The sequence below is a fragment of the Pleurodeles waltl genome, chromosome 5 (genome assembly GCF_031143425.1).
Source record: "Pleurodeles waltl isolate 20211129_DDA chromosome 5, aPleWal1.hap1.20221129, whole genome shotgun sequence".
In the NCBI taxonomy this organism is placed as follows: Eukaryota; Metazoa; Chordata; class Amphibia; order Caudata; family Salamandridae; genus Pleurodeles; species Pleurodeles waltl.
Genome location: NC_090444.1, coordinates 1,188,476,892 through 1,188,490,488, shown reverse-complemented (window position 1 = coordinate 1,188,490,488; position 13,597 = coordinate 1,188,476,892). Strand labels below are relative to the sequence as shown.

General features: G+C 42.7%; 2 protein-coding genes across 3 annotated transcripts in view; one reads left to right on the top strand and one right to left on the bottom strand.

Annotated features, from left to right (window-relative positions):
• QRSL1 (glutaminyl-tRNA amidotransferase subunit QRSL1) overlaps positions 1-3,408 on the bottom strand; it is a 166,720-nt gene extending 163,312 nt beyond the window's left edge. The window contains exon 1 of one of the 2 annotated variants that reach the window (XM_069235435.1): positions 3,182-3,408. Coding sequence is in view for 1 of the 2 variants with exons in the window: in XM_069235434.1 (XP_069091535.1) it covers positions 3,182-3,205 (24 nt within the window). In the remaining variant the exon portion in view is untranslated. The remainder of the gene's footprint in view (positions 1-3,181) is intronic. The other variant, XM_069235434.1, reaches the window with a different exon arrangement.
• Positions 3,409-8,105: 4,697 nt separating this feature from the next.
• The window catches only part of RTN4IP1 (reticulon 4 interacting protein 1), a 229,342-nt gene continuing 223,850 nt past the window's right edge, over positions 8,106-13,597 (top strand). Inside the window, exon 1 of the mRNA XM_069235436.1 lies at positions 8,106-8,399. Coding sequence (XP_069091537.1) covers positions 8,111-8,399 — 289 coding nt within the window. The 5' untranslated portion in view covers positions 8,106-8,110. The remainder of the gene's footprint in view (positions 8,400-13,597) is intronic.

Here is a 13,597-nt window from a genome sequence, read left to right as displayed (position 1 = left end):
TGCTTACACTGCAATAAAGACACAAGGCAAATTAGCTATAGATGTATTACATGTAGGGAGGCTTTGTATATATAGACCAAAATCTGAACATGACACTTTATTTGTGGGAACGAGTGAATGCAGGCATGTGTTTTTGTTTCAGAGTAAATGGACATTCATGTTAAATGGGCAGGATCCAGCGATCCCTGGGATCAATTATATCTGTGGACTTAATGCTTATTACCGTCTCCCTAAGGGATGGTATGGGACATGTTATTTGGGAATAGTTTTCCCAAAGATATATCAGATTGATGACTTGAAGCAAATACCTAAAACGTCTGAATTACAACATGCTAGACAAAAACGAGAGACAGTGGCTGCTGTCGTTGGTGACATATTTGGAGCCATAATTCCTTCAGTAGGGGTTATCTTAAACTCCATAAAGATTCAAAAGTTGTCTAATATTGTGGATAACATGTTGGCAAATTTTACAGGGGCTATACTCCTGATGAATACTGAACCTGCTGCGGAAAGGGCTATGACTCTTCAAAATCGGCTTGCTTTAGACATTCTTTTAGCAAAGAGCGGCGGAGTCTGCAAGATGCTCAACGAGCGTCATTGTTGCTCATATATACTTGATAATAGTAAAAAGATTAGAGGTATGCTTACTAACCTAACTAAAGATAGTGCAAATTTGAAGGATTTGAAGGAACCCGGAGTGTGGGAGAAATTAGGAAAGGGAATTGCCAGAGTAGGGAGCTGGTTTAGCAACATTTGGAATGGGGTACTTGCAAAAATATTAGGTGGTCTATAAATTGTTCTGGCCTCTCTATTAGGATTATGGGGAGTTTGCAAAATAAATGACAAAATTAAAAGAAATTGGACTAAGAGGAGTAAAAGGAACAAAGAAAATGAAAGGGAGAAAATGTTTAATGAAATTTGGGAGAGTTAACACAAAGAACAAGATGTTGAAATGCGCATTATGCGTAAAGTGAAAAATTAAAGTGAAAGGTCAAAGGAAAGGTTTGTGTGATGACGAACGTCATCAGAGGAGGGATTGAGAGAGCATAGCTTATATAATCCATATTAACATGAAATGTTTATGAAATAATGTGTGATAATGCGCATAGAAACTATAATAATAGTAATTTTGCTTAAAACGTGCACTTGAAATGTGACCACGGGGAGTGGCCGTCAATGTATACGTAGACCAATAATGATGACTACAATTATTATACTGTGTTTAAATAAGTTTATACTAATGATTACGTTATTGAATCTGTGCTGAAATCCTCATAGGCCTTAAGTTAGCATGAGCCGAAGCTTAGCTGCTTGGCTCTCAAATTAAATTTATTTTTTCTATTTTACAGTGTGTTGACTCATAAAAGGACACGACCCTACATGTTCTTTTTCCTTCAAACTAGAAGACAAATGTAACCATGTTAGATCCGTTCTCATAGCCTTTTTCTTGTTTGCAGAATAAATGTTAAAAACAAATTGAAACTGTGTACATTAATGTAATGTACAAGGTCATTCAAACCGGTGAAGACAATGGAGCTGCTGACCAAAAGATGTGCAAAGAATTGCAGAAAGATGAAATCATACCGGGCGTGCCACCTCTGAAGAAGTCAATTATGGAGACCAATCAAAGACTTGTAAAATAATATGGGGTGAAGAGTTAGGTTACCTGATGTATTTTCTGATAGGTTAAAGATAGTGGGGCATAACAAATGTCCAATAGAGTTTTGGGGGAATGTACAATGGAAAAGGGATAAAAACCCATGTCACAGGAGTCATTTAGGTGGGTTAGGGAATGCTATTGATTTTATCCAGAAACTCCGTCACTCTGTTTGGTGACTTGTTGCTTTACTTGAAACCATCCTCGCTCTTAGATTTGTCCATGTTACACTTTACCTCCTTATGAGGGAAGTGCCCCTTTGCCCCGCAGCTGAGTTTTGACTGATGGCGAATTGACTGATGTCCTGAAGACGAAGACTGAACCTGTGCGCTGACCTAAACCTTGGAGGGTAATTATGACAATGCATTTGTGATTTGTCTGTTTGCTTTCCTTTCTAGGTACCAACTGCTTACTTTTGACAGAGACCCTAGTTAGATGTTTTCCAAATTAGTGTTCTAAATTGTTTTGCATGAAGCCCAACATGCGAATGCTAATCAGTGGTTAGGACAGGTGTTCACCAAAACTGATGCAAATAGACAAACGACCGAGACTATGCTTTGGTGAACTGACGCCTTATTGACACTCTGTTGAATTTGATCTATGTTCACGCCATGTTCTGTTCTGATGTTTGTGATTCTTGCTTTAATGAAATCTTACCAAATTTGCCATATTGTGACTATGCTATTATGTTTCTTAGTGTTGAGATTAACGCATCTGCTTTTAGACTGTAATTAATAGGGAATAAAACTCATAAAATTCTACTAAATCGGTGTGGTTATTCATGGCTGAAAGGTCATGGTAGCGGCTTGAATTAATTAATGACTTAGAACAAGGTGAAATGTATTGTTGTGATAAATATTGATGACATTATTGACGTATTGTTTGATATATTGATTAGCTATCTGGTCCTAAGGTGTCTCTCAACTGGGTCAAAAGATTCATTGGCCTAAAACGAGTCCTGATGTGTAATAAATTATCATAAAGGGACGCGTTAACACATCTAATCCCCGCACCCTGTGGATTATAGGGTTCCACCAAATGGTGGTAACATCCTGGAGTGCATTACTTTGCAAGAGGATATTTTGTAGCCAGTATTTACAACGTTAAAAGCGAAAATGCGCGTCACAGTAATGGACGCAAGCGTGGGATTCATTGCGGCTAAAAAAGCGGAACTACTTAACGGTGTAACGATTCGCGGGGAGTCACGTAAAAAACGCTTCGAACTGGAGGATTACTTGCCAAATCGCAACTCGTGTCAAAATGCTGCAGCTATGCGTGTAATAGCCGTCCCAAACTACCTCGTTGATTTGGGGGTCTTGAAATGCACTGGTCATGCGAGGGTTTTCAATTGTTACTTTGGTAAAGGGTATTTGAAAAAAACAATGATCGGGACATACCGGTACTTAAAAAGTCTGTGTAACTGGAACCTTACACGACCAGTACTTCTGTCAAACCCACCACAAATGTAGAAACCCCTCGAAGACAACGCAAAAAGTGGTGTACCTAGTATTCTTTTTATCTCACCTCCTTCAGCGTCAAGCCCAACATGGCTCCCTCACAGTTCTTCTCTCGCTAAGTTCAAACGACAACAACATTAAACACCGGGTGAGGGGTAACAGGCAGGGTGCAACAAGCACCTAGCAAAATACCGGGACGGCAACCTTACACGGGCGCCGCCATCTTTGCATCCAAAGTTTTGTGCTTCAGAGACGGCTGCGCCAATTGGTGTAGTTAGGACTCGCTAGGAGTATTACGCTTCCCCATTGGTTTTCCGACTGACGTTTCGAGGTGAAAGTTCGAAAGTGTGTTGCTGTCCTAGGACAAATAGTGCTGGGTAGATCATAGACCCGTCCGAGGTTACGAGGACTAGATAAACTCCCTGGAGAAGAGAGGCGTGGGCTGTACCATGCACCTAATCTGTGCGTCATCCTGACACTGCCAGGGAAAAGCGTTGTCTGTTGAATATAAAACACTGTACGAAGTGCTCCTTCCGAAAACATGATATCAGGTAGCTATGTAAGAAAGGTCAACTTTTACGAATTCTTTTGTTACAAGCCAACGCGATTTGGTCCTAATGAAACTGCTTTTATTAGACCTGCATTTTTTCGGGTGTTGACTGTTACCATTTACTATTTACAAGCCAATTGGGGTGACCGAAACTACTTTGTTTTAACTCCACCTGTCTAGTTCAGGTGTTGGCAGTCTCTATCAGTTAGTTAATGATTAGGACACGAGTTTCCTTCTCCGAATGATTATAGATTTCTACTCAGTTTACAACTATATCATCCAATTACCGTAACATTTGAAGAGGTCTGATTCTAGATACCGTTCAAACTGTGTTGTCCGCTTCATTGAGCATTGATGGCTTCTTACTGTGGGAAATCAAGTGACACAGGTTAATAAATTAATGTACCTGCGGTAGAAAACTGTGTTGACGTTACACTCCTTCCTCTTTCAAATCAGACACTCATCCTCCTGATGTTGATAAACACAATTGAGTTATCACTTAGTGACATGTTATTGCACTGGAGCATTTATATAGAGCGCATTACCCATACGTCAACTGCCGCAGAGCTTGCCTACATGGGTAGCTTCCTACCCAGTTAGGAGTGTGTGGTTGGAAGGGTGTTGCGCTTGAAATGCTTCCATGTCGTTTGTGAAGACGAACGAGGTGAGGTTATCGTGTTTTGGGACGCAGCGCTTATCAGTGTGATGGGTGAAGAAGTGTGGGAAGCAGGTGTGCTGTTTATTGTTTTTGGTTAGCTGGCAACTTTCAACAGTTCTGCAGGTGCCTTTATTGCATTTCTAACGATTACAGTCCACCAAGGTGGTCACTGCAAATGATTGCCAGGGGTCTGGACTTTTGTATAATACCTATGTGTCGAAAGGACTGGATGCTTCAGAATTCTGTTTGTTCTAAAAATAAAGGTATCTGCCCCATTTGGTGTCATGTAGTGAAGTGACGCATTATGACAGAGTTTTCATTCTATCAGAGCTCTGACAATAGCCTTTTTAAAAAAAAATATTGTCATTTAGTGCAACTATGTACAGGGTATGTGGCATACAATTAAAATACCAGATTCATTACAGTCAATATATAACGTCATAATACAGATGTCAAGCAGATAGCATTGGTAACATTTTAGCAGTTGTGATGTCAAGTACTGCAATCGTTGATAGCGCGTGTCTCTGCAGTGCTGTGGAGGCTTGCAGTGCCTGCAGAATGGGGGTGGGGGGTTGTATGCCGTTAGGGGTTTTAACTGTGGGAAGCTAGGTGGGGGAGGTATTGTGGCTACTAAACGCATCTGTGGGGCCGTGCGTTACTGTGGGCATCCCATGGCACTGGCAAATGTATTACGAAGAGTAGAGGACAAGGGGCTAGTGGGGCAGGGGGGGCTTTCATGCTATAGGCCGTGTCTTTGGGTGGAGGGCTCCCATGAAAGCCCAGGGTCACCCACCAGTTTCAGGAGGCCAGTCCAGAACTGCTCGTCATGAAAAAACATAGATAGGGAGGGTTGGTGGGGGAGGGAAGAAGACAGCAAAGACGCGAGGGCAGTTATATCTCATGGCAGCGTAGTATAGTCATTTGGGCTTTGTTGGAAGAAGACAAGAATCGTCGCCTAGTGCATGGCAGTGGTGTGTCAGCGGAGCCCTCGCATCTCTCCCAAGCTTGGGGTGTCCTCCTCCTCGACCGCCCCGCCCCCCCCCATTTACGTATAGCTCCCCTCCCCCCCCCGAGCCTCCACTGATGGTGGGGGGGAGAGCAGAAGAGTACTAGTGCAGGGTGAGCACCCGAACTGCCAACAGGGGCACTAGCATCGCGAAGCGGGATTGCAGTTTGTTCGTCTTCTTACGGTTAAAAATGCCAAGAGCACAAGCTTCCCACGTGTAGAGCTCTGAGAGTTCCACATCTCTCAGGGTAGTAGGGACCGTCAACCAGTGTGCTGTAGCATTGGGCAGGTCCTTAGCATATGTCGCAGGTCTTCCTCTCGTTGGGGGGATATGAGGCGCATAAGAGGGTCTATCCCGGGAGAGTTAGTGGATTCTTAACATACAGTGACAATAGACTTTTTGATTATGTTGGGACTTATATTACTTTAGCTTTTAGATTCTGGCAGTGCTCTGATTTTTGTCACCTTTTTGTGAATTCACATGGTGGTGGAAAAAGATAGGAAATGATAGTTCCCTGGTTGAAACGCCATGTGAGTCTGCGGATGAACACACAAGCTGCCATTTTTATTGGACATAACTGAGCCATTGCAGAGTGAATCATGAATCGAGAAAAAGTCATAATAACAGGCACGAGTGGCTGCTGCCAGTTGTCATTGGTCATTGTCACTATCGGCATTTACAAAAAACAAGGCATAAAAGTAGTATTAAACTCACCCTTTGTTAAAGTTATTCATCAGCTCCTTTCGAATCTCTTTGCACTTCGGAAAGTTGGAGTAAAATCTTTTCCAAGGTGGAGAAAAAACCCGGGATCGAGACTGCTTGCCCCGAGTCCTATTTCTGGCCCACTGGGGCACCAATCTCAGTTCTCAGAAGGGCAATGGTTCCAGCCGGACCAGATGTCTCACACTTTGCTCACCAGGATCCTTACTCGGTCTCACTCCCTCCAGGCGCTCTTTCCTTATTGCATGATCTGCTGGTCTCTGCAGTCAGGGAGAAGACTGGTGCTCTGGGCTCAGGGCAATTGGTTTTCTTTTTCTGAGAGGGTGTTGAAAGTATTAAGTTGCAGATTGTTTTTTTTTTTACCCCTTTGTAGAGGTTGAGTCACGTGCTGGGTGTGTTAGCTGTGTGTGTGTGTGTAAGATACGTGTCTATCCTTTTAATTTTTGGGATCAATTCCATTGGTATTTTATCACAAAAGGCGTTCAATCATGGTGTTTCTGCGTTTCAGAACACTGGACTGCAGAATCTGCTTGAATCTACATAAAAGAAGGTCAATGTGCCATGGATAATATAAATCACAAGGATTTGAGGCTTGTTTTTAACTTTGGTTACCAGAAGATTCAAATTAGCCAGTGTCTCAGTTCCTCGTTGGTATGAGTTGAAGGCATGGATCAACTGGAAGTAAATATGAAATTAACCTATATTCGTCAGGCATTCCCATTGTATCTCTGGATAGGAAATATATTATTCTTCTTATATTTTATATTATAATAATTGATTCAACAGTATTGCATAGCACACAGTGCAAACCAAATTGTGCAACATGTGAGCACATGATGCAGAGCTTGTTTTGAAATAGGTTCAATGGCTGTCATTTATAAGACTACTTCCAGTTTTAGTTATAGAAGTAGGCATTAAATGATACATTTGGCTGTAGAAGCCTTTACTCTTCCTGAGTGATACAGTGGATTAATGGCTCCCTATTTTGACAGAGTAATGGGGTTACTGTTGGCATGGGGCCTTGGTAAGCAACGGCCAGCACACATGGTCGGTACGTGGGCAGTATAGAGTTTCAGCCACAAACGTTCATGAGGAAATTGTACACCAATGTAACAGCCACCTAATTGGGCAAAGAAAGAAAGAAACTGGCCACTGTTTCCTGTGTTTTGTGGTTTGCCGTTAGTGTTTGGGCCTAAAATAGGAAAGAAACTGGAGTATTTAGAGACGTTGATGGAATGAGCAATTATGTGAGGTCTCTAGTCCAACCTGCAAGGTTTCTGTGAGGAAAAGAGTGCTTTCAATGAGCAATCTTCGTTTTGCAGCCTTCCTTGAAGTCCTGTGGGAGCGGCATGGAAGCGGTATTCCACTTTTAATCCATTTGGAGGTGTGAAAATGCATAATAGAGGACGCCAGCAAAATCAGGACCTATCTTCTCCACACTCGTTTTGGATGGTTTACTCGTTGACTTAAAATCTTGAATGAATTTTGGCAGGAACTCTGTGGTATCTATTTCCAAAATACAAACTACATGTAATATTTGTTTTTTTTACATTATTGTATAGGTGATGCATAAAGTGTAATGCTGCAGACAGTCAAGTCCACAGGCGCTGCAGGACATGCTGCATACAGGGTACCACGCATGCCATCATGCTATGTAGCGGGTGTAGCATAAACAGGACATAATAGAACGTGGATGCCCCATGGTGATGAAGCACTCTCTCGTTATTTCTCTCTTTCTTGGTCTGTTTGTTCTATCTATTCAAAACAAAGTTGATCATAAAGTTATAGAATGAAGTTGGTGTTCAAAAGTCAATAGGTGAACAGTGGCATAGGTAAAGAAAAATTATTGTCTCTTTGGTAAACATAGAGAAATACCTGAAGGATTTATGGAAGAAGTTTGATGCAAAGTTCAATGAGTTGGTCAGAAAATAAATTGATTTATGTTGGCTATTGCTTTTCAAACTGAAGAATCTTATGTTTATAAATCACATGGTAATTTCAAGTGGTGCAAGAAGTTAACTATTCTTTTGCATGTGCTTTCTTTCAATTATAGGATTCTCCATGCTTGTGTCAAGACGTTCTTCGGACATGTTGAATACACTCAAAGGATCTGTTAGGTCAAGGCTTTTCAGAGGTCACAAAGAATGTAGAAGGATCCACCAAAAACAAGACATCTGCACTTCTTCAAGGAAAAACACAGTTATGCCTGCTTGGGTAATAGACCAATATGGCAGTAATGATGTTCTTCGATTCAATAAAAATACAATGTTTCCAGTTATCAAGTATCCAAATGAAGTGGTAGTAAAGGTCCATGCTGCAAGTTTAAATCCCCTCGACGTCAACATGAGAAGTAAGTTTTTGCCTTTATGAATGCCTGTAATATTGACTATAATGCCCGTTCGACTTGTAGTCTGTAGCTTGAAACTTCATAGGAAAAAACCATGGTGCAGGTAAAGGAACAACATGACATAGGCTTTCCTGCATGCGCCTCGTATTTACCATTTGCTCGATGGAGATTTTGAGAAGAAATTAGGAGATTAGTATTTTAGGAAGCAAAAGGAAGAGAAATGCATGTCATGTAGGTCCTTTTTAGTGTAATTCATTGTAAGAGGAAAAACATAGGTGTGAAAAAGAGTAGCGTTCTAAGAGTATACATCGGTGCAGTAATCACCTGTACCCCTGATATTTGTCTTGCCAATTAGTATTTTCTTTGCAGCAATGAACACCATGTTTCTTTGCTAATAATGTTGTCTATGCTGCAACTGCTAGAACAGCATTTCTTTGGAAACAGTCATATCTCTCGGACAAATCTTTAATAGCATTCTTGTAACAAATGCACCTTTTGTACCTGCTCCCACTGAGTTTTCACCTTTTTCATAGGCCCTGTTTTTTTTACTTTTTTCAATGTGCCCTGTGATCCTGCCATTCATAGCCACAGTATGTTCGTTGTGCCCCCAAACTATACTTTACAAATGGCTACACCTAATTGGTTTAACTTTGCAGTGTGGAAATAAGTTGCAGCAAAAATTACAGCTGTGGCATGGAAGTTAAATGCCAGGTGCAACTGTGGGAACTTAAACCGGTCATACATAAGTCCAACATGTGATGCTTTAGAAACCACCATTGTTCTGTGGCTAGACTACAGCTCAAAGCAAATCAGTTTTACCTGATAAAGAAAACTGATTTGCCATGTAGGACCAAATATTTTTACATAGTAGCTAAATCAAGGCACACTTTAGGGCTGGTTGCTTAAAATATAAACGTGCAGCATGCTAGATAGAAAGGAAAAGTGTGTCACATAGTTAAACAGTTGAAAAAAACTATTTGTCAGTCAGTGGTAAAGCTATGTTAGCTTCATTTTCCATGAGCTGGCCTAACCGTGGATTAAAGCCTCTTGTAACATTTCCTTGGAAAATGCTAGCACTTCGAATCAAATAAAAAAAAATATATATATTATTAAAAAATCTGAATCAACAGTGAATGTAATCTTTTGATAAAGATAGTGAATAACTAACTCACACTGGTTTGTTGACTAGCCCTGATCCAGAGACTGATTACACACTCTGGCTGTTGACAACTCTCCTCCTAAAAGAACATGGGTTTCCGTCTGGGTGTAAGTAGGGTGGAGTGGTATTAACACTGGCCACTTAGCAGGGTGTAACCTTGTAGGAGGGAAAAGGGAATATCAGCACCACAATGAGCAGCTTTCATATCCTTTCCTTCTGAATTTGAGATTCTAAATGGGGATCTCAGGAACTGAAAACATCTGTCCCAGAGCCATCTTAGAGTTCTGTTTGTGCTCTCTGCTGGAGGGAAAACCGTTCCAGTATTTACCAAAATGAGGAAACCTAACCTCCATATCTGAGTGGCAAGAGGGAAGGAAAAGACTACTGTAACTTGATGAAAGCTAAGGCCATTTTGGATTATGGACTTTGGAAAGGTCTGCAGTAACTGAGAGAAAGCTAAAAAGGAGGGTGGGTTTTTAGTAAAAAAAAGTAGCCATGACTGTACATAGGTGTTAGAATCTGGTTTTCTGGTTAGCAGAGGTATGCACCCTTGCCAAGCAGGAACCACAATCCTAGTCTGGGTAAATCAGATACACACTAGAAGTTAACCTGTACTCACCCTCTGGTAGCTTGGCACAGAGCAGTCAGGCTTAAATTAAGAGGTAATGTGTAAAGTATTTGTGGAACACTTCAAACAGTGAAAACATCGCACAAAGATAACCCACACCAGGTTAGAAAAATAGAGCTTAATTTAATGAACAAAACACAACCAACACAACAAAAATCCAATAAATGGAAGTCGGGATATGAATTTTTAAAGATGAAATGTGCAAGTAGTGCTTAGAAGCAAGAAGCACCTATTGGGATATCTGGTTGTGCTCGACCAGGACAAAGTCAAGAGTTCAGGCTGCCCGTAATGGAGCACAGGCTGGCTACAGGACTCCTGCAGGGCCCACTGAGCAACAGTACCTTAATCCTTGTTGCAGCATGAGATGCAGCATTGGTCCCCAGGGCGTTGGGGTGTTGTGCTGGACTTCTCGATGATGAGTTTGGTCCGAATGCGATGCGCCAGTTCTGGGTGCGGCAGTTCCCGATGTGATGTGCTGGGTTAGTTCACGCTGGATTGGTGATGCGTCAATATTCTTCATGCAGTGCTGGCGATAAGTTGGTTCAGAAGTGGTGGTTCCGGGGTGATGCAGCAGTTCCAAGTCCGATGCACCGATCCTGTCTCTGCAATGGCAGTGATGCCACAATCCCGATCTCGCAGGTAGCGATGCGGCAGTTGGTGCAATGCGCAGGTTCTGGCAGTTGCAGCAATTTACACCCCCTTCCAAGGACACTGGACTGGGTTGCCACCACTTGACAGAGCAAGACTTACAGCAAGTAAAGTCCAGGTGCTGTCTGTAGATTGGAGGGACGTGCTTGATGTCCCTGAGACTTCAGAACAGGAGGCAAGTCAGCAAGCCTTTGGAGTCACCTTGGTTTTGGGTCATATCTTTCTTGCTCCCATACAAGTGGGCATCAGGTAGCAGGTTAGCCCACCAAAGCAGGCGTCCAACAGGATAGCAGCTCAACAGAGTGGCAGTCCTTGTGGTAGCACAGCAGTCTTTCTTCCTGGCAGAGTATCCACAGGTGCAGAAGTGTACTGAGATGGTGGTGTAGAAGGTCCAGTACTTATGCCCCGTTCTGCCTTTGAAGTGGGGGAGGAATCAGAAAAGGGCCTTTGAAGTGCACTGAGGCCCTCCCTCCCTTCCTTCCCTGATCAAGACACACTACGGGGGTATGCAGCTCTTTGTGTGTAGCAGGACACTGCCCTTTCATGGGTGTCAGCCTCTCCCACGCACCCTGCCCAGGATGCCCATCAGGATGGTAATGACTTATTAGTCACACCTACACCTCCTTTATGTGATGATGTCTAGAGGGAATGCACAGGCCTAGCTGTCACCCGACTCCAGACGTTTATTGGAGACAATCAGTTGTCACCAAATGGCTAAAGTAAGAAAATGGCAATTTTCTGAAAGTGTCATTTTTCAGAACTGCAATTTAAATTCTGACTTCACCATAAATTGTGATTTTTAAATTGTGAGTTCAGAGACGCCAAACTTGGCAAACCTAATTCTTCCAGATTGAGACTTACACATATAATATTTAATAGGGTATTCCTAATGTTATCCCATGGGAGAGATAAGCCTTGCAGTAGTGAAAAAGGAATTTGGGAGTTTTTCATTACTAGGACATGTAAAACTCAAAAGTACATGTCCTGCCTTTGAAATACATGGCATCTTGTTCTGCGGGTCAGATATGGCCTACCTTGGGGGTCTTGTATAAAAAGGAAAGGTTTAGGCCTGGCAAGAGGTTCAACTTGCCTGGTCCTCATGGCAGTTTCAACTGCACAGATAGGCTCTACAGTGGCAGGCATGAGACATGGTTAAGGGGGTACTTCCTTGGGTGCCACAATCAGTGCTGCAGGCCCATTTAATTTACAGGCCCTGGGCACATGTAGCACACTTTACTGGGGACTTAGAAGTAAATTTAAATATGGCAATTGGGCATGAGTCAATATTACCATGTTTTAGGGGAGAGAGCACACGCCTTTCAGCACTGGTTAGCAGTGGTAAAGTGCACAGAGTCCTAAAGCCAGCAAAAAGGAGGTCAGAAAATGGAGGGCGGCAAGCAGAAAGTTGGGGGAAGACCACCCTAAGGCTGTCCAGTTTAACAATAGGGAATTCTCCCATCACTGGCTATTACACAGGAGAAAACTGACACCTTACCAGCAACTCTTGCAATATCTCTGTACTTGAGAATAAATATCTGAAGAAAGAAGACTTTGTGATTGCTGGAAGAAAGAAGTATCCCCTAACTCATTTTGGTACTCAGGGACTGGATCTGCTCTCCAAGGTTCAAGTATTTGGCCTTTGGTTGCTAAACAAGGAACACAACAGGCAGAAGGACTTCCTGGTTTGAAGAAGGTGCAGCTGACCAGTTTGGACTGGACCCTGAGAGGGCCTAAGGCGGAGAGAGGCTTGATACCTAGGCTTGGGGGCTCTCAGAGTGATGAGGAGGAACTTTCCCAGCAATAAGAACTTTTTGAGATGTAGTCCTTTTTTTCACCTTTGGAGGGCTAAGAGAAGGTACGGAAGCTTTCCTAGGGAAGATGCTTCCTTGGTGGGTAAGATATCCAGGTCTGTCCCACGCAGAGCTTTTTGCCATGAATAAAAAGGCATCTCGCCGCTAAGACCTGGAACGCCCTCCCGACCTCCCTGCGACAGACCCAGGACCTTCTCACCTTCAGGAGGCTCCTCAAGACCTGGCTCTTCGACCAATAGCAGCAAGCCCCCCCCCCCTCCCCCCCCTCAGCGCCTTGAAACCCTAACGGGTACGTAGTGCGCTCTATAAATACTATGATTGATTGATTGATCAGCTGGATCTCTAGGTGAAGGTATCTGTCCTCATTGACCCTGTCCTGCTGCTGCTTCCAGGCTTGCCCCATTGGATGACTTTGAGAACTAAAATAGTCATTAAGTGCAAAGGTAAATGTTTTAACCTGGGCAAGGTGCCAGTGACATCTGTGGTTACAAAAATCTTAGTTTGTCTAGATCAGTGCTTTTGGCGCATAAATTGTTGGTTTCAGCAGGAGCTCAACAAAAATGTATCTGACTTCTATGGACCCTTGCCAGCTGTACTTGCTGTGCCCCACTGGTGGACTTTGAGAACTGAAAAAATGTTTAAGTCCCAAATTATAAACTTAGGGCCTGATTACGATACAACCCTGATGGATGGGATACTCCGTCACAAAAGTGATGGATATCCCGCCCCCTGTTTTACAAGTTCCATAGGATATAATGGAACTTGTAATATGGCGGACAGGATATCCCATCCACCAATGTCCTAATCAGGCCTTTAGACTTGCGTAACACACTTGGTTTTCCTGAATCCTGCTGCCCCATGTTTGTCCTGAAATCACTCCTGGTCAACTGCAATGTGTCACTTTCATTTACCGATGTGAGTTTTCTTGGTGCTTTTTGCCTTAAAACCTTAAAAA